The sequence below is a fragment of the Betta splendens genome, chromosome 7 (assembly GCF_900634795.4).
Source record: "Betta splendens chromosome 7, fBetSpl5.4, whole genome shotgun sequence".
NCBI classification, from domain to species: Eukaryota; Metazoa; Chordata; class Actinopteri; order Anabantiformes; family Osphronemidae; genus Betta; species Betta splendens.
This window is the reverse complement of record NC_040887.2, coordinates 2,319,916-2,345,470: the sequence shown is the minus strand read 5'-3', so window position 1 is coordinate 2,345,470 and position 25,555 is coordinate 2,319,916. Positions and strand designations below refer to the sequence as shown.

General features: G+C 48.6%; 2 protein-coding genes across 5 annotated transcripts; one reads left to right on the top strand and one right to left on the bottom strand.

The window, feature by feature from the left end:
• Positions 1-304: 304 nt before the first annotated feature.
• tasorb (transcription activation suppressor b) lies at positions 305-10,736 on the top strand. 4 transcript variants are annotated; one of them, XM_029156656.2, is made up of 23 exons: positions 305-723; positions 1,607-1,752; positions 2,021-2,113; positions 2,201-2,273; positions 2,439-2,530; positions 2,620-2,754; positions 2,841-2,965; positions 3,057-3,088; positions 3,275-3,380; positions 3,582-3,685; positions 3,934-4,043; positions 4,217-4,289; positions 4,390-4,464; positions 4,667-5,542; positions 5,801-6,111; positions 6,223-6,325; positions 6,404-7,245; positions 7,429-7,551; positions 7,814-7,973; positions 8,066-8,174; positions 8,260-8,438; positions 8,626-8,760; positions 8,974-10,736. In XM_029156656.2, the coding sequence occupies exons 1-23, from the start codon at positions 420-422 to the stop codon at positions 10,212-10,214; spliced, it is 5,547 nt and encodes a 1,848-aa protein (XP_029012489.1). In that variant the 5' UTR covers positions 305-419; the 3' UTR covers positions 10,215-10,736. The 4 variants fall into 4 exon arrangements, with proteins under 4 accessions (XP_029012489.1, XP_029012487.1, XP_029012486.1 ...); XM_029156654.2 differs by having other exon boundaries at positions 4,375-4,464; positions 8,977-10,736; XM_029156653.2 differs by having other exon boundaries at positions 4,375-4,464.
• Positions 10,737-12,336: 1,600 nt separating this feature from the next.
• On the bottom strand, positions 12,337-17,558 carry LOC114858926 (amphoterin-induced protein 3). The gene is made up of 2 exons (XM_029156657.3): positions 17,386-17,558; positions 12,337-16,797 (listed from the first exon to the last, which is right to left on the bottom strand). The coding sequence occupies exon 2, from the start codon at positions 16,753-16,755 to the stop codon at positions 15,358-15,360; it is 1,398 nt and encodes a 465-aa protein (XP_029012490.1). The 5' UTR covers positions 16,756-16,797; positions 17,386-17,558; the 3' UTR covers positions 12,337-15,357.
• Between the last annotated feature and the right edge of the window lie 7,997 nt (positions 17,559-25,555).

Below are 25,555 nucleotides of genomic sequence, written 5' to 3'. Positions count from 1 at the left end.
CATGGACATGTGGTTTAGATCAATTCTGACTGGACCAATGGCTGCTCAACATGCTGGTAGAGAAAGACGGTGTGGCGTTATGCTCTTGTAGGACATGGACCTTTTCTTTAACACTTTTCGGCTGACTCGCTCGTTTTTGACTTTGTTGTCAAATGTCAGCATCGGTTTCGCTTTCAGCAGCGTGCTCGCTCACGCGCACCCAGCGCGGCCTCGGTGCCTGCAGTACCCGCGTCCGCCGCGTGGTGGCGCGGATTCCCTCGTATGTAAACACAGTGACGGCAGCGCTTTGCAGTGGTGGAGAAGAACGTGTACGTCATTTTCACAATGGCGGAGGCTGGGTGAGGAGGAGAGTGTGTGAGAGAAGCGGCGCCGTAATCGTTAGAGCTACACTGCCCGTAATACGTGCACGGTGCCCGAAAATGGCCCTGAACCCCAGCGCCCTGGGGAGAAAGGACTCAGGATGTACCGAGACGGGCGATCCGCACCCGGACGGCGGCGAGCCCCACAAGAATCCAGCCGCCAGCTCGGCCACAGCCAACCAAAATGGCGATCAGCCTGGATGTGGAGACGGTGTAATGCCCGAGCATGAAGCCCCTGAGCGGCGGAGGAGCGTGCAACCGGACGGCAGGAGCTTCAGCAGCTCGCCTCTGCCCGGGCACCGACCGAGCGACGAGCTGCCACGCAAGAATTTCCAAATCCCGAGGAAGATACGAGAACGCAAAGGTGGTGGCATATCGGCGCTGTGTTGAACAGAGCCCGCACTGTGCTGCTGCGGCTTGTGTGTTGCTAGCCCGCTAGCTAGCTGCCTGCTCGCGCTAGTTTAACGACTTTCTCGAAGCGCTGACCGGCGCCTTCGACCCGGGTTCGGTGAGCGTCGCGCGGTCGAGGCTCCCGGGCGGCGTCGCCGGTGCCGCGCGCGTCGTGGCGGCGGACGGGGCCGTAGGGGGCGGTCAGGCGTCCCGGGTCCACGGAGCAGCGGGCGCCGAGCCTCGTTTTCTGTGGGAACACGGCGCGTCCACGGTCATGACTGTGCGCAGCCGTCACCTGACGGCACGTGCGTGTCCCACTGACCTCGGTGAAGGACGTGCATTAATCAGTGTGTTGGTCTGACCAGAACACAGAACAGTGACAGCTCCAACCAAAGGTCCAGTCCTGGTCCCAGCACCGGCGCGTCCTGTCATTCCGGTCCGCTTGACTCTGCAGCCTGTTCTGAGCGCATCCCACACGGAGCCTGGAGCTCCCGTAACACGGTGCCACCGAGCATCCGGTAGCTGCAGTAGTAGCTGGAGCTGTGCTGCTCCTATAGGATATAGAGCTATAGCTGTTAGCGGTCAGCTGTGGCCCCAGCACGCAGCCTGTGTGACTGCAGCTTTACCGGTGCTTTGCCTGCAGCTCGGTGCTGATGCTGCTTCAGGCTGTGGCTCACTGTGACCCCACGTGCACTCAGTGAACGTTTGTAACTTGAGCGTCCACTATGTTTTAGAGCGTGTGAGGAAGAACTTCATCCTGTAGTTCTCTTCGTGTGGTTCACCGTTACATGATGGCTTTGATGTTTCTCCCACACGTTTGCGACGTGCTGACCTGCCCGTTTCCCTTCTGCACCCAGGCTTGTACCAGTTCCTGCCTCCTGACAGCCGGGAGTTCGAGGACCTGGTGAAGATCATCACCTCGTTTTACCTGGACTCATCATCGCGGGGAACCTTCTCCTACTGCAAAGCCAGGCTCATTCACAACGAGCTGCTGGGGAAGGAGGTTTGTTGCAGCATTTCCGGAGCTGAGGCTTTTGTTCATGGAACCTAACGTGCCAAAGGAACGCATGATGCTTTGCAGCTGAGATGTTGAATCCACTCGCAGGGTGTGCTGGCTCCACACAGTTCATGTGACGCATCTGAACCCATGCCGCGCTCACTGTAGTGATGTTTTAGTGTTCTGTCTAGCAGAACCAGGCCCACTAGTCCCAGCACACTGCGAACTTGAGGCCCCTTCATTTTGTTCACTGTCTTCTCCACTTGTCTGACAGTTTATCGAGAAACGGAGAGAGATGAAGCAGGAGGGGAGAACTGAACAAGAGCTGACGGAGTCTTACTGCTTCCTTTTTCCAGAAAAGTCCAAGGTAAGCTGTCTGCTGAGTCTCACCCACACGTGAGGATAATTCATGAAGTAGGATGTTTTTGATTTTATAGTTCTTCTCTCTGTTTAGCTCCAGTGGGTCTGTGAGAAGGGCCTCTCCGTCGGCCACTCCAGGATCACAACTCTAGGAAATCCATCAACAGGTAACTGGCTCTCTGTTGTTCTTATCGCTGACTTAATGATAGACTGAAAATAGAAGTAGATGAAGTTTGGTTTTTCAGCCACTGCCCTCATGATAATGAGTTGTACCCTTCTGTTTATCTTGAATCTGAGGCACAACATTCTAATGTCTTATCTTCATGTTGCAGGTGTTTATCTCTCCAAATATTCTGATTTGTTACAAATCAACCCTTTTGAAGTGGGCTCGTTTGGGGACATGATCATTTTCAAAGTTATGAGGGTATGGTGATCTCTGATTTCATATTTTAACCTGTGAAATTCTTGAAATCTTGTGGGACTTAAAGTCAGCTGTTGTGTCTCATGTCTCAGGGACGGATAAAGCACATCCACGAGAACATGCCTAAGAATGCAATAGAGCCTACACCCAAGGTTGACTGTCACTTGTCCAAAAGTGCCAACAGGGTTACGTCTTTGCTGTCCTACAGGGCTTTTGAGCTGACACAGGTAACTTCTTGTTTGTTTATGTATGTTTTTAAAGAAATGTGTTTTACTGATTCACTTTGTAAATGTGTGTGTGTTTTTTCCATTAGCAATATTTCTTTGAGTTTGCATTTGATGAGATCAAGGCGCGGCCCAGGCACGTATGCCCCTATGCCGTGGTTTCTTTTCAGTACAAAGGCAAAGAAGCTGCAGCAACTCCCATGACTGCACACAGGTACGGATTCCTGCAGGACACTGTAAGGCCAGCATGCGTTGTCAGGCAGGTTTACAGTGACCCCAATGCTTTTTGTTTCTCTCCTTCACAGATTCAATACTATTTTGCCTGAAGGAAGTCGAGGTAAATAGTTTTAATTTTTGAATTAAACTAATATCTAAGTGTAGTAGGCCAGGAGGCCATGCACTGTTTTAATTAATGACAGGTCTGTAACAGTATAGAGTAGTAAAGCCTTGCTGGACTGTAGCGTCTTTAATGATTGCTGCCTCTGTCATGTCTGGTCTTTGACCTGTGCTTTTGTTATTACAGGGAAAAGCTGCTACACTGTGTGGAGTGGTCCACTTGTAAATAAAGGGCAGGAGTTATTTCCAGTTTGTTTACGATCCTCTTCACGTCCCTATCTTCCTTTTAAACTGTGAGTAAATTATTAAATCTCATAGAAAAAACTGAAAACTGATCTCCCTCTGTCAATTATTAAACTGACTTTTTGCAAATGAAGTGCTGAACTTTACAACAGCACATATCGTGCAATGGTTAAAGAAGGTTAAAACTCACTTGATGGTTTCGTTTGGTCTGTGTTTTGTTCTCTGATAAATCTCCACCTGTTCCTCTGCAGGCCTGAGAAGCTGGAGGTGACTCGGGGCATGCAGCTGGAGCAGGTGAAACGGAAGATTCCTCCCATCCTCTTTTCATGGGACACCTACAGTGCATCACGGGAAGGTCAGTCTGCATGGATGACATAATGAGATGTTGTAAACATCCAGTCCTTTAAGGGCAGCTCTCTGTCCCAGTCTATGCTCTTGGTTTCTGGACTGTAATATATTTAAGTGATGTACAGTTTTGAAATCTGTTGTTATTGTGCTCATATGACTTGTGACTAAATTACACAGGGCATTGATCGAATAAACTAGTACATAGATTAGCTGTGGTCCTGTTTCTTATTCCAACGTGCTGTTTTCTGTCCACAGTGATGAAGTGTGGAATGTCCTGTAGCCTGTTCGAGGTGGTGGATGGCAAAGGCAAACCGACCTGCGGCACTTTGGCAGCTCTGGTCACCAAACTGGAGAGAGACAGGATGGTGAGTCGCCCTGTGTCTGTGACCTAAAAGTTGCTTTACCAAGAATATATTCTATAAGTACCCTACATTACAGTACCATATGAAAACCTTTATTTGGTTCCTTTTGTTTTCACACAGACGTAACACTAGTGTTTTCTCATAATAACCTGCAGCTGTGCTGACTCTTCTTTCAGGTGCTAGTGAAGTCCTTGTTTGACCGGGGCTTCCTCTTCCTGCTGTCCTCTGCTCAGATGGTCGAGTCTAAAGGTATCAAATTGGTTTCTTTTATTTTACAATTCCGTTAAACACCTACTTGTTGCCACTGGTGAGAGCTACGTTGTAAAAAAAGCAGTTGCTTGTATTTTAGAGCGACGGGGGCGGGTTGAGAAGAGCCTGCAAGCATTATTCATCTTTCAGGAGTCAAGGGCGGTTGTAAAATACTGTAAGTATTATTCAGTATCTGTCCATTTTTTTAGAATGTCTATTATGAAATACTTCAGTATGTGTGGCTACTGCCTCACCTCTCCCTGTATAAAACCACCTTAGTAATGCGTAATTGAGTCCTAATCATGTCACACTTGTTCAAATACAGGTATTCATGTTCATAATCTGCTACACTGATGGATATTTATCCTCTGTTTCAGCATCTAGACTGTTTGAGCCCGAGCCGCTGGCCGTGGAGTCCCAGGCCCCTGTCCTGTCCTCGGTGGAGTCCTTCGTCCCTGCCCTGCACTACGCCTTGTTCAAGCTGCGGCCCAACCCAGGAAAGGACCTGAGCTCTGGGGTGGAGCGGCAGGCCACCGAGTACTTAACACGCATGGATTCGGGCACAGTGCGACCCTTCATCCTGCCTGAATACAAGTACAACGTGGACGATCGAACCAACCCTCTCCAAGTGCCCAGGCACAAATTTAACATGGAGGGACTGCTGCGTTCATATGTCCACAACCCTGCCAACTATATTTTACCTCTAAACAAAGCCAAGGACATCCTTGAAAGAATAAGGAACCCTGTACCTGTACCCACACCCACACCTACACCCACGCCCATACCCATACCCACGCCCACACTTGTACCTGGTCCAGTGGAATATAGCCCAGTTTCTGACTGGGGCGGCTCAGACAGGGGTTCTGATAGAGCCGAGAGACCCACAGAAAGAGCCCAGGAGAGGCCGCCTCCAGAGAGGCCTGCTCAGGAGAAGCCTCCCCCAGACAGTGGCAGACGGAAGCCGGGGTTGGCGCATTCGAACGGGGCGCAGGCACAGCACAAAACTCAGATCGAACCTCAGGCTCAGAGGTTGCGGCTGTCCCAGAATGAATATGACAAGGACAAGATGAAACAGTTGTTAAAGCTAATTCAGCTCCATAAGAAAGCACTAATAAAGGATCCTGGGAAGGAACGAGGCGAGGACGGCGCATTTGACGTCAACAGTCTAAAGAGGAAGTTTGAGGGAGAGGACAGAGGAGGCCCGAACAAACACCAGCGTACGGATCAGCTGAGCAATGGGGAACCAAGTAGAGGTGAGGACACTTCCTGTGTGTGTGTGTGTGTGTGTGTGTGTGTGTGTGTGTGTGTGTGTATTCAAATGAATTTACATTCATTTTGAAAAAAGGAAATTTTCAATAATTCATTAATTTACAAACAAGAAAACTGATTATTGACAATGTTATGTAACAGGTTTTTCTTTACATTTTAAACGTTTATACCAGATTAAAGCATTTAGCTGTTCCAATACTACTGTTACCATTACTGATTCAGGTTCCTTGTTGTTGTACCAGGCTCTCAGGTGGATGAAATGGGAGATGAAGGTGCACAGAACGACCATCTGACAGCAGTCATGGAAAGCATGGGCATTTATGACACCGACCTAAGGGCCCGCGGCAGCTCGAACTCCTCGGAGGTCGGCGAGACCCAGCGCCTTCTCAGGATTCTCCTGGCTACTCTGAGCAAAGCGGTGGCGAAGGGATCGGTGTCTTTGCAGTCAAACGACGGTGAACCATCGACCGGTTCAGGAATAGCGGAGGCTGCTTTCCATGATCCAGAGCTTAGCAAACAAAATGAGCCTGCATCACAAACAAACTACACAGAGGTGTGGACAATGCTTGACTCTAAGTCTGTTATTTAGAAAGATATTGCAATCTATTAAATCATAAAATGCTTTACTAGAATTAAAAATGTCTGCTGGCGCATGTCTCTCCAGGAGGACATGGACTGTAGCCCTGGCAGTCCATTCAGCGCAGGCTCTCCATCAGAGCAGGCCAACACCTCACATATCCCGTCCTGGGTTGTCCCCTTGAATGAAGGTACATCAAAGCTCTCACAAATTCAGATGAGGTTCACAAGGCATCGCTGTGACAAGTTTCCTGTCTGCTTTTCTCCAGAAAAACCACAACCGTTTCCTGAGCCCAAGTCGGAGGATATGACGGTTTCAGACCACCTCCCAGAGCTGGCGCCTGCAGCTGTGGAAGTGAAGGAGGAGGCTACACCACCCACATTACCTGCTGTAGAGGAGGTTGCCTTCAGGCCGTCCATAAGCCTGGACACCATACTCAACCAAGAACTACACAGCCTCACTTCTGACATTAAAAGCCTCATGCAGACTCATCACATCTCTTATACCTCGCACTTGCCCCCACGGTTACCTCCGCGGCACAGCTGGCATCCCACCAGCTGCTTTTCAAACTTTGTCGTCTCCTACGTCTCCCCTGTGCCCATTCAGGGACATGTCAAAACTCTGTGTGAGAAGATGGACAAGTTGATCCCAGCCCCACCTGCTCCCTCCAGGGTCCCTTCTCCACCTCCCCCAGTGACATCTCATTTTACAACACCCCCCCCTGCCCCTATCCAGACTTCCAAAACTAAAGCAGAGCCCTGTCTTTCAAAAAGCACCACCCCCCCTCAAAGTGGTAAAGTGGGTGCTGTCAAAGAAACAACAACTGCGTCCAGTAAGGTTAAAACAGAGGCCGTGTCGACGGAGTTGCCGGCGGAGGTCTACTCTCCCTCTCGTGTCACAGCAAATTCTCCGGAGTCCAACTCCCAAACCGCGGGCGCTGCTTCTGGCAGCGGGTCGGGCCTACTGGCCGGCAGCCTCATCGGTCAGTTGAAGCCCGAGGTTTTCAGCAGCCTGGTGGAGATTTTTAAGGACGTCACCAAGAACACAGTCAAGTTCTACATCTACTCTGGGGACGAGGGGGACGAGAACGAGGTCTGCAAGGAAATAAAGGTACGATGCAAGGCTCCCGCATTGTGGCAGCAGTAATATGCACAGGCACAACATAGGATTTAAAAATAGGCACGTAAAGAGCTCCGCTAGCTCCTCTGTCGGTTTTGCTCAGTATTGTGCATACAAAAGGACACATTCATCCGTCTGTGTTGAATAATTACGTGTCTCCTGTTTGTCACAAAGGAGTACTTAAAAAGTCTTGGCAACAGCGAGTGCAGCCCTCAGACATTTCTGGAAAACAGTGGCAGTTTAGATAAGCTCCTCATCATCATTCGGAACGAGGACATCGCTGCGCATGTGCACAAGGTAAAGTCACTTCTTGTCTCCCCTTTTTCACAGGCATTATGTAATTTAGCTGAGACCACAGCAGCCAAGCCATGTAGTGAATGATGCTGTTTTAATACGCTGCAGAGTTTAATATTTGACATTTTGATGTTTATATTCTTTTTAATTGGGCAAAAGAGGGTTCTTTTAAGCTTTTTAAGCTTAACTCCATCTTGAGTTAAGTTTCTGATGTGATCAAAGGGGTAAAACTAAAACTAGAAGATGTCATCGTTTTAACCTGCAGATCCCAGCTCTGGTGTCGTTAAAGAAATTGCCTTCAGTGAGCTTCGCTGGAGTTGACACTCTGGATGATGTCAAGAACCACACTTATAATGAGCTGTTTGTGTCTGGAGGCTTCATGGTGTCTGATGAGTTTGTCCTCAACCCCGACCTCATCACACAGGGTAAGTTCTACTTTTCTTTGTGTGAGTTTTTAGAAAAAAAAAAGTCTGGGTAGTATGTGACACACAGGAAATGTGCTGCTTGTTTGCTGCAGATCGTTTGCAGGGGCTGCTGAAGTTCTTGGAGGAGCAGAGCACACCTGAACATCCCTGGCAATGGAAAGTGCACTGCAAGTCCCAGAAGAAGCTTAAAGAGTTGGGGAGGTCGGTATCTCAGGCTGCACCACCCTTTATTGTAGACTTTAGCCAGAGGGGGCTGTGAGGACTGACCTTTGCCGTTTGATCAAAGGTTAAATACTAACGCCATGGGGCTGCTGAACCTGCTGACAGCCTACCAGAAGAAGCACCTAGTGGAATTCCTCCCTTATCACGAGTGTGACACCGCGTCGCGTCAGGCTCCAGACCTGGACTGTCTCATCAAGCTTCAAGCTCAGAACACACAGCAGCGGCATCTCATCTTCCTCACAGGTCTCCTCATCATCACTGTCAATATGCACACGTGACGCAAATGTTTAAACTGCTCTTTCTGATGTTAATGTATCCTGTTATGTGTGTTACTTTGTTTCTTTAGTTGTGTTACATTGAATACATAGTGCGTTAGCTGGTGATCTTAACAGGATAATTACTGATGCATGTTTTGATGGGCATTTTGCAGAACGACCGTTTGAGATGTTCCTACAGTATTCCAGAAATGGAATAGTGATAGCAAGCATTGATGACATCATGAGTGGTTTCCACAGTCTGATTGGCTCCATAAACCAGAATGATCTCCCAACACCGCCCTCTACTGGTGGGTAGTGTCCACAGCAGCACAGCGCCTCCACTCACTCCAAGTCATTTAGTTGTAGTGTAATTGCTTTGGTTCTGAACAGATATCTGTTGATAGATGACTGAGAGGTGGCTGCACAACCATCAGTTTTCTAAAAGGTGTTTGATGCATCTGTAACACGTTTGTTGATAATATCTTCCTCTTCGCTGTCTCTGCCCTTTCCTGCTCTCCCAGTAGTGAATGATGAGTGTGTGGAAGAGGAGGACATGTCATTAGACTCTGATGATGGTGAGCCGCCAACGATATCGGATTCCGCAGATAAGAACCAAGAAGTGGGGAAGGAAAAGCCTCCCCAGCCGCCCCCACCGGCGCTGGAAGAGTTCCGTCCTCCGCTCCCAGATCAGCAGACCACCTCTGAGACAACGCCAACGCTGTCTGATTACAGCGCTCTCAAAACAGCAATCTCGCAGTTCAAAGCCTCCAACCAGATAGGCCTGAGCTCCTCAGACGCTGGCAGCTTGTCGCCAGGAGGGTTTCCTGTGAATCCCCACCAGAGCTTTCTGTGTCCGTCTGCTTCGTGGTCGTCTTACACCGGCTCCTCCAGCTACGCGGCCTCCCCAGCCTATCCCGCCTCTCCCTGCAGCAGCACGCAAGAACAGGAATTTCGGCCTCCGGTTACAGCTGCAGCTGTAGCCACCGTCTCAACCCCCCCTGTCATGGCCACACCAGGACCTCTAGCCAACTTGGCCTCTCTTCCCTTAGAAGTCAAACCCCCGCCTCCACCTCACCTAATGATGCTGGGTCACACGTATGGCTCAGACACTGGGGGAGCTGGGGCTACTGGGAGCTCGCCCCTCACAACCTCCCTTCCCTACACAGACCAGAGTGACACAGCCCAGCCAGGTTACACGGCTGGCATTGGTAAAAATGCGAGTGGGACACCCGCACAGCATGAAAGGACACCCAGTGGAACCGAAGAGAAATCATGGGGCACCACAGGGACCAGCACTTGTGAGATGGTCACCCCTGGCCTGGTGGACCCCAGTGGGCTTCCTAAGACTGCAGAAAACCTAGGAGGCAGCACCGCTGCTAGTCATGGCAGCAGAACTCAAATGAATTGCGCCGACAGCCTTGTTCCGTCTGTGGGCATTCCCAACATGGCCACCAGGGGGGGCGCAGTCGTCAGGCCTAAGATGCCTCCACATCCAATGTGTGGTGTGGGCTTTGGCAGCATAGGCGGGGTTCCAGGACAAATGGACCATGGGCCCATGAGGGGTGCGATGGGTCCTGGTTTTTTAGGAGGCTACCGAGGAAGGGGACCCCCACCAGTAGGACTTTGGCCTCGTCCAGGCCGAGGACACGATCGGGGGGGAGGGAGCGGCGGTGGACCTTGCTCGTGGGGTTATCCGGGTAGAGGTGGGGCACAGGCTTACTACTCGAACTACACATACTCTCACAATTACGCCCCTCAATAGACAATCAGCGTGATCCAAGGGGCAACACGACACGCCAAACTCCAGAGACTATTCGAGATGGCTGAATGTATATATTTCCTTGTCATAAACATGTTGATTTAAATCCGTAAATAGGGAACTTGGTTTTCTACATTAATAAAAATTGATACAGGCAGCGCCGAGTGTCCTACTGTCGTGTAACTGTACATACACTCTTACCATGTGAGCTGCCCGAGACCCTGTTCAAACCACTATATTTATATTTGCCAACAGATGTTAATGGCCTTCCAACTCTCGTAAGTTATCAACTTATTTCGTTTTTGTCCCGGTTTGAACGACTTGTGAACAAGGGGGAAAGGCTGATATTTTTTTAAGGAAAAAAAAAAACTTAGTGAATGAAATTTCACTTTTGCTGTTGGTTTTCTTTTTTTTATTTTACATATTTGGTTGTCCTAAATTCTATCCAAATAAAACATTTCAGATATTGTTTGTGTGATGGGTTTGATGACAGTGTCAAACACACCATTAAAAATGTAAATCCTATCTGGCTTACTGGTTTTTCCACTTTGGTTGCTTAAAGTTAGATTTTACTGCACTGAAATCTTGACCTGAATGCTTTAACAGGTGAATTGTGTTTTTTAGAAAATATAATACACCTGACTGGCAGACAGCACAAAGCAGCACAGTAGAAATCTGTTAAATCTATATTGTCCAGCAGTGAGAACTGTGCATGGAGAACACAACACTTAAACCCCTTCCAGACACCATGCTGACAGAACCTGACCCCCACCACCCACAGAATCATTAGCGTTGACGTGTGCTCTGTGTGGGTTTATTGTTTCTGCACTTCTACATGTGGCGGTAACAAGCACCAGGGGGCGCTGTTCGCACTTAATGTAGAAAATAGGTTAAGGCTATCTCTAGAGCCCCATTCCAGTTGTGCAGTAGCAGCACCATGGCAACTCTGGAAACTGTGAAAGTGTGCTTTTCCCATTAAATCAGTCGCAGCTAATACCCATCACACAAACCCATTTCTTATTTGGGAGAGGCTTACTGAGCAGGAATGTTTTGTTCCGCATGTAATGTACTGCACAGTTAATTCTCCTCGCTCCTCCTGCAAGCTGCACATCACATATATAACCAGTGAGGTCTTGGTGTAATACAGAGGGAACATCGCTGGAATGTGATGCACAGGCACAAGGCAGTGCATTTCTATAATGCCGGGACGTTCAGTGATATATTATTGTAATGGATGCTATAATCTTCATGTCTTTTGTCCGTTGCTGGTTAGATCTTTTATTTTAGTTAAAGCAGAATTACCGCTTTGCAAATATTAGGTTTACCTTCAACTGAGGGTCAATAATTTATTCTAAAATTATAATACAGGTAGTACATTGACTACATTCCATCGCTGTTGATGGAATGTCGCTCTTTGGCAAAACACAAACAGACCTTACTCATTTATGATCACGTATTCCAAATTAAAGCACATTTCTTTGGATGAAGCCAGGCAAAGTAATAACTGGGTCAAGAAAAGCGTGTTCACAGATCCGGGATTAGGGAGCTGTGGACTTCCCTGGGCTTATGTGTTGCTATGTGTTAAGTGAGGAGCTGCTGGAGGGTGGAGGGCTTTAGGCCTGAATGACTTGTAGCTCAGCTCCGGTGCGGTGTAACCGAGTCTCACGTCTCTTGTTATGGGCCTCAACACTTCAACAATCAACAGCTTATGGAAATCCTCCAATTTCCTCTCTTGGTTTCCTTATTTTTAGTTTGCAGCCCATGAGGCAACATGGACTCAGAAAAAGTCTTGATCAGAGGGAAGCAAAAAGTTTGTGATATTCTTAGATGCACAAAACAAAAGGCTTTCATAGAACAATAGACATTTATATGGTTTATATTATAATCTGAATATTTCAGTCTGGACCAAGAGGTGTGTTGTGATAGAAGTAATAAAGCCACACATCATCAAACATCATGGTGATGTATCAGTGGAAGACTGTGAGAAATAAAAACGGAATCACAGCATGAAAGAAGAAAATGGTGGAAGAAATTACACAAGCTGCAAACTAAAGGCAAATAAAGAGACGATGATGCTGGAGAAACGTGGCCACAGGCAACATCCCAACAAAAGCTAAAACAGTGGTTGTGCTTGTCAGATTTTATTGCATGCAGCTAAGTTGTACTCATGCACAAACAGACAGAGGTCTTCTCTCTGCGTCCTCAGCGGCAGACCGTGCTTTGTCACTGCATGTACTGTAGATCTGATTAATGATGCAGTCATGTGCAGTGTTTCCTACAGTGGTCGGACTTAGAAACACAGAACCGGGCCTGCGTTCCTGATAAATGGCTCCTTGTCTACAGTGCAACAGTGCACATTTATTTTCTTCTTTTTCTAGAGAAGCTGATTTTCCCTAAAAAATAAAGACATACAGTGGACTTAAGATACAAACGCTGCCTGCGTGTTTTTCATAGTCCAAGAGTCCAATTAGAATGAAATAAGGGCTTTAGGCGGTTCTGTGACACTGGACCTCCACTGAGCATACGTGTGTGGGTGGTTCCGTTTCTGAGAGATGTGTCTGCCACAGCTGGATGCATCCACTCCTGCCTGATGACAGCTCAGTAATAGCCCACGTTGACAGTCAAGGCAGCCGTCCCCGAGTGAAGGCAATTCAACTTGTGTTATTCAGAGTAAAACTCCACTTTCACAGTAATTAGATTCTTAAATAAGATGATTTCGTTTCCCTTGGAGCCCAGTCGAAGCAGGGAAAACAATTAATCCGGAGAAGGAAGCGCATGCTTTAATTGAAGCCTGATGGAGTGCTTTGCTTTGGATAAGGGCATCTTTTCAAGCTTCAAGGGGTCCGTTCTTTATATCTGGGTAATTTGTGAGTGAGGGAGCTTCTGGGTAATTTGCAGACAGAGTAACGCGTACACTTTTAAACCTGATATTAGGCAATTACTGCAAAAAATGGTCATAATATAAGTCACATTTAAACAAATACATATTTAAAGCCTAACTAGTGAAATAGAGAAGATTTTAGGTATTTTTGGCTGAATACTGTATATTCTCATTAGCCTCACCCACCTGGTATATTTATGTCTGAGAACACAAGTTAAACACTGCGTTGCGTTAATGATCAGATAAAACATTGAATTTTGTCCCACGTTCAAATACAAATTGGATAAAATATTAACAATAAATGTTATAAAGCTCTGTGTAACTGCTGCCTTGTATTTCAGATGTAGAAGAGCTTAATGGTGCAAAATGAGCGTAGTCTGCTTTTTGTGCGTCTCTTGTGCTCGTCTGTTGTGCTCAGGCTTTTTTCCCATTATCTGTAAAGTACTCGGTGTCAGAAGGTTAGAATTAAAAACAGTGGACGCCTAATAGCATCAGGATGTTGAGGATGAGTGAGGTTGATTCCTAAATCAGCAGTTTGGTTACATAACCACTGGTCATTAATGGACCCTGTGTGAAGCAGAAAGCTCTTAATGAAACGCTCACATGATGTGTTGTTTTGGGGTTTTAATCATATCAGAAACAATCCCTTCCATGCAGCTGTGTGAGCAGCAACAGGAGCAGAACCAGATTACAGGGGTTTTAAAACCCGAACTGACCAAGCACCTGCTTTTCATCCTCCTGCTAATCTCCGGAACCGACCCATCAACTCATTACACCGTGTAAAACCACAGGTCACGACAGACTCGGCTGCAAGATGGTCCATCGGGTTACATAAAACGTCACAGTACGTACAATTAAATGCTGTTTTTCACCATGAAAACATTTGAAACTTTGCTAAATATGACAATAACGTATTAGTGTGATGCAGCAGAGTGGTGCATTACAACTGCTCTAATCCCTGAGTGTTTAGCAGCGTAGAAACTCTGTCACAGACCGTTTCTGGCCCAGTTTCTGCCCGCTTCAGTTTGGACTTCCACCTTTTTATTGTGTGTGAATCTACATTCACGCTGCATTTCAGTATTATTCCCCCGGGGCTCGAGGGGAGTCCAGTTTTAATTACGGATTTAGAACTAATCAAAGGCGTCTTCTGTAGCGACATGTTCTCCTTTGTGGCTGCTGCTTTTGACGTATATATGAAAGATTACATGTAATCCTTTTCAATCTCAATGCAATTTGTGTGACACTCACTCACATCATGGGCGCCCGGACTTTAAAAGTGAAATAAAAGCGAGCGCAGCCTCATCCCCAACCGGCCCCAGCTGCGCCGGTGACTTCATGCTCTCATCCCACACACTCATGTCGTTCCAGGTTCCTCTACATGGTTCAGCTCTGTTGTTATCGCAGTGTGTAATTCTGTCATTTGGAGCATGTTACACTGAATTTAAAATGAAATCAAGAAACAAAACACAGCTCTACAAAGTAATACCTGCCTGGAGGCTTCGCATCAGCGCTGCTTTAATATTTGTCACTTCAGTTAACATTGTGAGGTTGTGTTCGGAGGCGTTCAAAGTGCTCCGCCGTGTTTGATCACAGAGATGCTGCCTTTGAAGAACAGGCCAATCGCTGTTTGTTTCTGGTTTCCTGTTTGCCACATAAACCGACTCGCCTCGTTTTGGGTTGCCAGATAAATGTACAGTTTATCGATGCAGAATGTGAACATGTCTGCAGAAAAACATTCATTGCTTTTCTTTTCGACTTCGTTCTTTTGTCAGTGGTAGAAATGAATGTGCTAACATCACTTCCCAATTATTGCCTTTAATCACACGCCACAGCTCGCGTCCTCTCAGGAGCTGGTTAGCGGAGCTACAGAGACATATTGTGTTTACTTAAAGTCTTCAGCTGATGCAGTGCTAGTTTCTATGGCTCCTACACAGTCATAAACCTTTTACCCTGATTAATGTGTCTGTGAGAAGTGAGCCACACTCATTATGAACCCGCGATTTCAGGCCTGATAATTCTAAATTATAGTTAATAAGCTAAAGTTGACGCTATCATTTCCACTAACAACCAGAGGACAGAGAAGGGGAGCGGGAGATATTGCTTTGTTTACACTGGAAGCTTAAGCTGAGGAAAAGGAGATTGTCATGCTTGTAATTTACAGTGTTAATAATAACAACCTCTGGCTGATTCCTGAGGAGGGAGCTTTGGCTTCTTCCTAGCGCTTTGTTCCACTGGCAAAAAAGCGGAAGCGATGGCTGCTCAGCATCAGCTTTCAGGCGTCCACTCCGCTCCCGCGTCGCCTGTCATCGGCTCCATGAATGCTACATGCTTGCTGCTTTGGCTTTTGGGCGGCTCGCTCGCCGAGTAGGGGAAGGCGCCGGGGTCATAGGTCACGATGGGGATGAACGGCGGCTTGGGCTGTTTACAGCAGCCGCAGCGGCACGGGGTCAGGTACAGGTACATGAGGATGAGCAGCATGGTCACCAAGCAGCCGAGCAGCGTGGTGTAGCCGGTGCTGAAGGAGTCCGCTTCACCCGGCACCACCGTCACGTTCACCTCCCGGGTGGCGTTCAGGGACTGCCCGGCATCCACCGCCGTGCACACGTACAGCCCCGAGTCGTTCACCGCCGCCTCCCGGATCTCCAGCGTGCCGTTAGCGAACAGGTGGAGCAGCGGCTCCGCCGCAGAGACGGGGCCCAGCCGGGGCGAGAGCCACGAGAAGGACAGGTCGGCGCCGCTCAGAGGCGTGGGGCAGTCCAGCAGCAGCCGGCTGCCCTCGGAAACGTGCACGTTGGACAGGAGCACGGCCACCGGCTGAGCCGACGCCCTCTCCACGGTGCAGTTGTTGAAGTAGCGAGGCTGCTGCAGGAGGCGGATGGAGGCCCGCGGGTCCCCGGCGATGGAGCACACGTGCTGCTCCCTGAAGTCCCTCAGCGCGTCGTAGCCCCACGCGTCCCAGCGCCACAGCACGCTGTACATGGAGCAGTCGCAGATCATGGAGTTGTTGTGCAGGTAGAGGCCGCGCTGCAGCAGCCCCGGCAGCGCCTTGACCTCCTCCCAGGGCAGACGCGCCAGGCGGTTGGACGACAGGTCCAGCATGGCCAGGAAGGGGTGGCTGTGCTCGCGGATGGAGAAAAAGGGGAAGTGCGTGATCTGGTTGAGGCTGAAGTAGACCTTCTTCAGGCTGCTCAGGCCGCTCAGCGCGCCCGCCTCCACCTGCGTGATCTTGTTATTGTAGAGGAGGAGCTCCTCCAGCCTCCACAGCCCCTGGAAGTAGTGCGGCTCCACCACCTTCAGCCGGTTGGAGGACAGGTCCAGGTGCCTGAGGCCAGTGGCGTTGTGGAAGGCGCCGGGACGGAGGGAGCTCAGGTAATTGTGGCCCATGCGCAGGTTCTCCAGCCGCGGCATGTGGGAGAAGCTGCCTGACGCCAGCCAGGTGAGGTGGTTGTGGCTGAGGTCCAGGGTGACGGAGAAGGACGGCAGGGTCAGAGGCAGCTTAGCGAGGCCGCTGGAGCTGCAGCTCGCGGTGTCGGAGATGCACAGGCACATGGGTGGACAGGTGAGCTCCGAGGCCCGGAGGAGACCGAGCATCAGCAGGAGGCGGGCGGGGCCCCGTGCAGAGGTCGCAGGGGTCGCAGGGGTCGCAGAGGTCACACGGGGCATGGCTCCAGAGCGGATCCTGCTCGTCCCCTCGTCTCTCCCTGCCTGGATAACAATCAGAGGAGAAACAGCGAGATGCATTAAAAGGCGCTTGTTTTTCCGGCCTCCCGCCGCCGTGACATTTTCCAGCGGAGTGTGAGACGACCGCAAGGTTAATGCCGTACAGCGGCTCTGAGCGTCTGAGGCTGTGGATGAAAAATGGCTCAGCAAAGAGCGAGCGCCCTTTGTCTCAGACCGTCGTCCCGGCTTAAGGACGCGCAAAGGCTTAAAACAGCGCTCAGTGCTTGATGGTTTTATTTGCTGGCTTTAAACTGACCAAGAATTTCAGCATAAAATGTCTCGCACTTAAAAAAATCATCCAACACCTTTGACCATAGTCTTTAAAATGCACACAGACCTAAAAGTGTTTCTTCTGCTCTTCTGGGACCGACTCAAAGCGATTCAGCCCAGACTTCCCCCACAAAGTGGAAAAGTTCACACCACTTTAGCACAAGTGAGCAATTTGGCTCAGCAGTTAATCCCATTCCCCAGCAAAAAAAACACAACAGCAACTCTCCCATCCAAAAGTAAACTGCTTAGCAACAACACAACGCACCAAGTGATGAAAGTTCGGAGCCGTCACTAAATACTCACTGCATTCCTGTCTAATCCGCGTCTCCTCCTCGGATCCGCCTCCTCCCGAGGAGCTGCTCGGCCCAGTCGAAGGTCCCTTCACCGGCTCTGGGCTCGTCCCCAGTGAGAGCAGCGCTCGGCAAACATCCTGCAGTGCTTTGCGGTGTATAACAAACAGCAGCGAGCTCTTTTAATGTGCCACAATCCCCTCCTCCTCCTCCTCCTCCTCCTCCTCCTCCTCCTCCTCTGTGTCATTTAGAGACCAGCCTGGTGTCTCCAGCTCTCATCATTAAGTAATGATGCTGGTGGCTGCTCGTCCTCTCTACCCCTCACTCAACAATATCAGATTTCCCACATCTTCTATTCTATTCCATTAAACTTTTATTGCTTACTAACAGATTAGCGCCGGCGACCTGCGAGCGCTCCTCATGAATATCACACGCGCCTCCTCTCACCTTTCCTCACCTCAGGGACTCAAGTTTACTTCTCTGCGTGTTGATTCACTTATCGTTGTTGGGACAGCTGTTTACGCGGGTCCTTGAACGTGACAAATCCTGTTCCTCCCTCTCCGCCGCGGTGCAACTCGGAGGCTTCTGCGCTGACGCGCGCTTCCTACCTGTGTGTCATTCCTATTTCAGTGCCTCTGAGTGGATAGACAGCGCTTGGCCCCCTGCCCCGCTCTCACATTCACACACTCTTTTCTCTCTAAGTGCCTCATGCAGCACATCCCCTCCTCTCTTTCTGAGCCCCTGACGTCCCTCCTTCCCCTCGGCTACGGGTTTGACTGGATATGTGCTGTCCATGCTGCTTGGTCATGGTGGTCCTGACAGCTCTGATTTCTGTCACAGTGAATTAGCTTTGCCTCCCAGCAGCCACCTCCTCCCTGCTCCCAGCCCCCCCCCCCCAAAATATAAGTGCTTTGAGCTCTGAATGACACCCACTCCTGTGCGGAGGTGCCTCTGTCGACTCCCCGGGGATTCAGGCTTCTCAGAAGGTGGACGGATGGCAGCCGCTGTACAGTCATAGAAACTGAAGGGTGGATGTACGGTGGTCGGAACAGTCTACATTCAATTCACTGTATTTCTCCTCAGACGCTCTGAGAGTGGGATTAACATGGGAAACATATTTGCGGTAAAGCGAACACGCTCGCAGCGTCTTCGTGGCGTTACACTCAAGCTTGTCCCAAGGCGTCATCGTCTTGGCTGCAACATGTAAGAAATACACACGCCCACACGCGTGCATCGGAGCCACGTTAGCGGAGGATTCACAGCAGCCCGCGCTGTAGGTGGAATGTGTATGTGGGTTCAGATCCTGGCTCAAATGGCTCGTTGAACTTTGTCACACAACCTTTATCCACAGCCTCGTAAATATTCATGACGCATTGATTGTGTGGAGGAATTATGTAACAATCCTGTAATAATGGAAGCGGAGTTTTTCCCCGCTCTCACTTGTAAACAGATCACATAAGACTTATCAGCCAGTGTGTTCATCTGCATAAGCTGGTAATGATTCACGCTTTGCCACACTCTGAGGGATGTGAGCATATAAATAAGGTGTGTCATCGTGCCAGCATCATGTCAGCGGCTGCATTTGTTTTTAGCTACTGCATAATTGCGCTGGGAACATATTTGTCTGGAGCCTGCGCTTCGCAGCGGTTGGCTTAACGCGAGCATTTCAGGCGCTCATTAATTTTCATATTGACTTTCATGCTGTGAAGGATCCATCATTTTCAAGTGCAGTCAATCGCCATTGTTCTGGCGGATCGATGCTGTGATGCTGCGCGCTCCCGTGCAGACTCGCGCTCGCGGTTCTGCCTCTCGTCACACGGAGCCGTGGAGGTGGTCTGAGCAGAATGAGGTCGTCCGACATGTCAGCATCAGCACCTTCAGCGCGTTGTTCTGGAAAAGCCCGATCTAATCAGCTGTGAGGCCGCTCCGTCTTTCGCATGTTGTACATTTGACTCAGCAAATGCAAAGGAGTCTGGTCAAATCAGCCGGATCGGAGCGGACCTCGGAGCTTAAACCCTGACCCTGACGCCTCCTGCCCCCAGCACACAGTGATTTTCTCTTTGCCATCTGCTGCAGAGACGAGCACAGCAGCGGAGGGATGTGTCTGCTCTTATCTTGCCCTTGAGACACAGTGAAGCTCACTTTGAGTCTATAGCTGGAGATTCTCAGATGCTGGATTTGAACATAAAAGCACTGCACTGTGTGCAGGCTTTCTATTTGAGCTGCTTATTTATTTAAAACCGCCTATTTTGTCTTCCGCTGCAGTGAAAAATAATCCCTGTCATATAGAGAACAAATGTTAAATGGATGCTACGATATCCAAAATAGCTTATCACAAAGTCACTGCATCAAGCGACTACAATGTCGCTGTGTGGAAGGACTCGCAAGACAGATTGAAAGTACACACAGGGAAATAAACAGCGTCTAGCAGTGTTTTTATTATTGAATAAATATTTCACAAAGTGACAGAGGAGGACGAGACATGAGCAAGTCTGACTGTCACATTAATGCACTGAAATATCCAACAGCAACTCTGTAAGCCCCGGAGCTGAAGGGTTTCTATAGCCTCAGTCTGCCAATTATGAACCCTTGAACCTGAACGTACGCAGCCCTCGTTCACTATTTATTCTGCCTTTCAGCAGCTTTGTGTTAGCGTGGCTGGCAGCCAAGCTCTCAGATGTGAATGAGTCAGTGCCTGGATAAAGATTGGGAGGATTGAGTTTTACTTCTTTTCTGTCTCTGGGTGCGTTCGCCGTCTGGATGAGGTCTCTTTTGAAAAGGAGTTTTAAACATTGCGAGATTGTTTGCTGCTCGTCTCTGTGCGCCCTGCATTCATGCTGATTGTGTTGCATTGTTTGAGAGGCGCGCACACACACACACACACACACACACACACACACACACACACACACACACACACACACACACACACACACACACTGGTTAGTGTACTCTTAATGTGAAATAGCAAGTACACCATCTAGTGGCCCAAGATTCAACCAGACCATCCATCACTATCACTTAAGGAAACACTAATTTAATAATTAAAAAAAATGTAAAAAATGAAAATGAGTCCTTTCACGTTCAGGGCAGAGGCCGTTCTCCCTCACAGCAAACGAGTAGGTGAATATTTTGCCTAAGTGCGTTCCAGCCCGTAGCCGGGTAAGAAAATCGATAGCACATAGAAAATCAGTTGTGTTAAATGGTGAGTTAAGCCCCCACAGATCAGAGAGTTAATACTCTACGAGTTTAATTCAGCGCTTTTAGTGTGTGTTTAACACTGGAGCTGTTGCTGTGCAGGAAATATAACAGCAGCCAACAGCTGGTTGCCTTAGCTTAGCATGCTTAGCTTAGCATGCTTAGCTTAGCATAAGGGAGCCAGGAAGCAGCGGGGAAAACGATACTCAGTGTGAATTGGACCAGGCAGATTATTATTTGAGATGAATTGGATCAAATCCAATAGTTTACTCCATAAAACCAAAGCCTTGTATTCAGAGTGTGAGTTCAGTCTGCAGCACGCTGAGCAGAACATTTACCAGTGAGAATTGATGTGTTGCTATCGGCTGCAGGATTATTCATAAATGTACACAAATCCAACCTGACTCCTTGTTCTGTTCTGCAAATTGTTGTTACGTGTGAGCGCCCGTGTTTGTCAAAGCCAGTACATCTGCACAAATGTGCTTCATCTGAACGGCTCTGGTTGAAGAACAGGACTCCCAGTCCTGTCTTTGTGTGAAACCTTCCTGTTTCGCCCGTACAGATGTTTCAGATGAGTCTCTATGCGCTGCCTCCTGTTCACGCGTGTTCAGAGCTCTGGGCACGAAGAGCCGTCGTCTCTGCTGATTGTTGGTGGATTTCAATTAGGAATCCCAGGAGTTAATATGATTGCTTGCTGTTTACCCTTCTTGCTTCCTTCCATGGAAGCCAATTATGCATGAGTAGCAGTAGATGAACACTGGACACTGCTAATGGCTCTGCATCTCCCTTTGTGTTCACATTACTGAAGGATATGGCTTGTGAAATGAGATCACTACTGACTACTGTGCTATCAGTGATTGTGCTATAAAACATTATGGGGCAGAACACGGTAAATTGTATGATGTGACTGTGGGGTGGCAGCCTGTCTGCTCTTTTATCTGTTCCCCTCTCATTGCTTCCTCTTCTTCTCCCCTTTTGTCACCTCTTGTTTCTCACTGCTCTGGCGTCGGCGCTGCCTCCTCTCTGCTCATCTTCCTCTCTGCTCATCTTCCTCTTTGCTCATCTTCCTCTCTGCTCATCTTCCTCTTTGCTCATCTTCCTCTCTGCTCATCCTCCTCTCTGCTCATCTTCCTCTCTGCTCATCTTCCCCTCTGCTCATCTTCCTCTCTGCTCATCTTCTTCTCTGCTCATCCTCCTCTTTGCTCCTCTCTGCTCATCCTCCTCTTTGCTCCTCTCTGCTCATCTTCCTCTCTGCTCATCTTCCTCTCTGCTCATCTTCTTCTCTGCTCATCCTCCTCTTTGCTCCTCTCTGCTCATCCTCCTCTTTGCTCCTCTCTGCTCATCTTCCTCTCTGCTCATCTTCCTCTCTGCTCATCTTCTTCTCTGCTCATCCTCCTCTTTGCTCCTCTCTGCTCATCCTCCTCTTTGCTCCTCTCTGCTCATCCTCCTCTTTGCTCCTCTCTGCTCATCTTCCTCTCTGCTCATCCTCCTCCTGCTGCCTCTCGCCCCTTCTCCTCTCATTCTCCGCTCCTCTCGTTGCGTTTCGTTTATCCTCTTAACTCTTATCTCCCCACATCGCTTCCCTTACACCTCTCCTCTCTGCCTTTCATCTCTGCCCTGTGGTTATCAACAGAGGCAGACAGGACATGAGCCAAACCTCCTCCCTATCACTTATGGTCGACCGACATATCTTAGAAAACCATTATGTCTTAATCAATAAGGCTTTATGTACATTATAGAGAGATTTCTTATGAAGCCAAACCATAAAATGAATCAGTATCTTATTAGTCCAGGGAGCTGCTGCCTATACATCAGCCGTGCCCGTGCACGGCCATGAATAAGGACAATAGCTTTTATTCTCCTCTGTGCAGTTCTGCATGAAACCTAAGGAAACAGTAAATATGCCAGAGCAAAGGACGGGAGTTGTGTTACTTTATGATCTATGCATGCATTAAAAAGGAGACGTGGAGCGGAGGACCTAATGTTGTCTCACGCAGCTGAAGCATGTCTTAGCTGGAGCAGGTTTGTCTGACTGCACTCCGCAGTGGAGATGGAGTGTGATGGATCCTGCACCAGCTGTCTGCGCCACCTGAGCTGGTCGCCGTGGCTGCGACGCGGCTCTCGGCTGCGCTCAGACAGACACTGAGGGACACGAGGGCTGATGAGCAGTTAGCAGTTCCATCAGGGTTCTGCTGGGCCGCGTGTGGAAAATGAAACCATCTCTGAACAGGTACCTCAATTTAACTGGTGGCCGCCTTCTCTGGTGCTACAAGCACAAATACTTTTACCAGCTGATGAGATGAGGTAACAGAGCATGGCCGGAGTCGCTGAGTGCAACAGAAGAGGCCGCTCCACCCAAATTGCCTGGACATGGTCAAGGGAGGCTTTTCCACCACTTTTACAGATGAAGAAGCGGAAACTGAAGAGTAGAAAGGTTGTGGATTTTCTCCCTTTCCTTTTCAATCAATAAAATAGACTGGCTTTAATCATGGCGCTATTGAGTGCTGAAGCTAGCAAAATGGAGAGTTGCTCTCCTGGAACCTTTCCCAACTCTCACTCCCGCTTCAAAGGCATTTGTCTGCTCACGAGGGAAAATACTGTATTTGGACTAAATCTGTAGCTAAGCCCACACGCTGCCAAAACTTGAAAAGATGATTCTAAGTCCTACTTTGTCCTCCACATGAAAGTAAACAAGGTTTTCCTGAAAGGCTATTAAAATGGTTTCTGATTGGCCCCAGTGGTAGAGGAATGTGGCAGAATATTTAATATTTGCTTTATGTAATGGCGCTTGGAGGTTCCCGTCACTAACTGATGCTGCATCGCTTCTGCTCAACAGCGTGAGCGTTCGTGGCGTTTATCGGCGCCGGCCATCGGCTCCGACAGACGTTATCTCCGTCCTGCTTCAACTCAGAGACGCTCAGATGTTTTCACAGCATTTCTCTAGGATCCAGACGTCGAATTAATCCAAGATATAAAGACGTGTCTCCAGCTTTAGTTGTTTCAATAAAATAACTCCTGCTTCTTGTGCAGACTTACATTCCTTTAGACGGGGCAGAGCTTCCCACACTCACCCTTTACTCTGTATTGGCTGTAATTTCACTATTAAAATTAACACCACTACTGAAGGTTCACATATTCTGGCTGCTCTCAAATATTTCTTGTGGATAATTCCTTGTGTGATTTCTAGCAGTGTTTGACTTTAAAAGGCCACAGAGCGTTGGGAACTCAAACCCCGTGTCACCACACGTAAAGATGAATGTGCAGCCGTTGCTGCTGCTGAGACGCAGGAGATTCAAAACGATGCGCAAACACAACTTTTGGACTTTTTTTCCCTTCTTGTCTTTAAGTAGAATATGGGTCAAAAACTTATAGAAAAAAGAAAAATGAAACAGTACAAGATTAAAATGGTTCAGTTGTGTGAATTGCATTAAGGCGTGAAATGGATCTTCACATTTTGACAATTAGCAGATTAGATTCAAAGGGAGGGAGGTGTCAGTCTCACACCAGCCGCTGGAAATCATTCTTATCAGACCATTTCATAATTGTTCTCCAGCTAAATTATATAAAGATCACATTGACCTTTCCACAGTCCTGCTTAGCAGTCTGAGTTGGTGCATTCAGCAAAGTCAATTTAATGAGCGCAATTTAATGTGTGGCTCAATAATGCTATCTTCTCCTCCATTATTAATCACAATAAAAAAGTTAGCTCGGTTAATTATGGCAAATGTGTTATAATTAAAACGCCAATGTGACTTCAAAGCCTCCAGGTGTTAGAGGAAGTGATGCATTGTCCACGCGGCTGAAGGAAGTCCCAGTAAAACGTCTGCTGGTGAAAGCAGCCACAGAAGCAGAGAGACGCGGCTTCACATGTGTGACTCCATTAGAACACATGAAATGAAACTTTAATGTTCCTCGTGGGCAAATTGGGTCATTGCACATTCATGTGAGAGGGAGGCTCTGAACAAGCAGTGGGCTGAGATCAAGGAGCAAAGTATGGATCCAAACCTGCTTCCTCCTTGAACACGACAGCAGAACAGAGCGGAGGCCGAGCAGGAACAGAACACGGTCGCGGTGACGACCTGCAGTGGTTCACATTGATTATTCACTAACGGAGACGCTAATTCTACTTGAAAACTAAATGCGAAGGAAAAATGATGCGGCGCCGGGGGTTTTAAAGCGGAGACGGGCCTCCATACATCACGCTTCTCTGTCAGTCGCCCGCTGTGAAAGGGAGGCAGAAGATGAAAAAGAGAGGGGCGCGTGGGGGGGGGGGGGGGGGGGGGGGCAGGTTGGGAGAGACTGATTGTCGCCTGCAGAAGGCAGCCATTAAACTCACCAAATATCATTAGCAGATTTTCAATAAGATCACAGCCATCATACAGTGTTGCTGGTTCTGCTCCCCGTTCGTGCTGCACCAGGTGCAACATGCTTCTGCAATTCAATCTGGCTACAAGACCACGAGGAGGCTTTACTTATTGCTTGGATCCCAGAACAAATCAAAGCCCGGCAAATATCGGGGGCCGGGCCGGCGCGGGAGTGGCCGGAGGCTCGGGATGCGCCGCCGCGCTGCGTTGTGTGAGCGATTACACAATGATTACCAGCCGCCGTTGTGCTGTGTACGCCGCGCTACAAGGGCACTTGGGGGATTTACAGTGTTCTTCATTATCAACATTTAAATAGCTTTGCTGATCCCCGATAAAGTCTATCTAAAATGAAACCATATTTCAATGGGTTATTTCCTCACTGCAAACCCCCAACACTCATCATAGGCCAGAGCTAATGAGAGATAAGGAGCTGCAGATAAGGGAGTTTGGGCTCGAGGCGTGTGCTTTTGCTTTATTGTATACGAAGCACCAAAGTAGCAGGAAGGTTATGGAAGACTAAATAGGCTCCCAAAGCCTGCATGTACCAACACTGGTTAGTTTAGACTGAACAAACAAGGAGGTCACCACAGAATAGAAGTGGGCGCCTATCAGTCGGAGCAG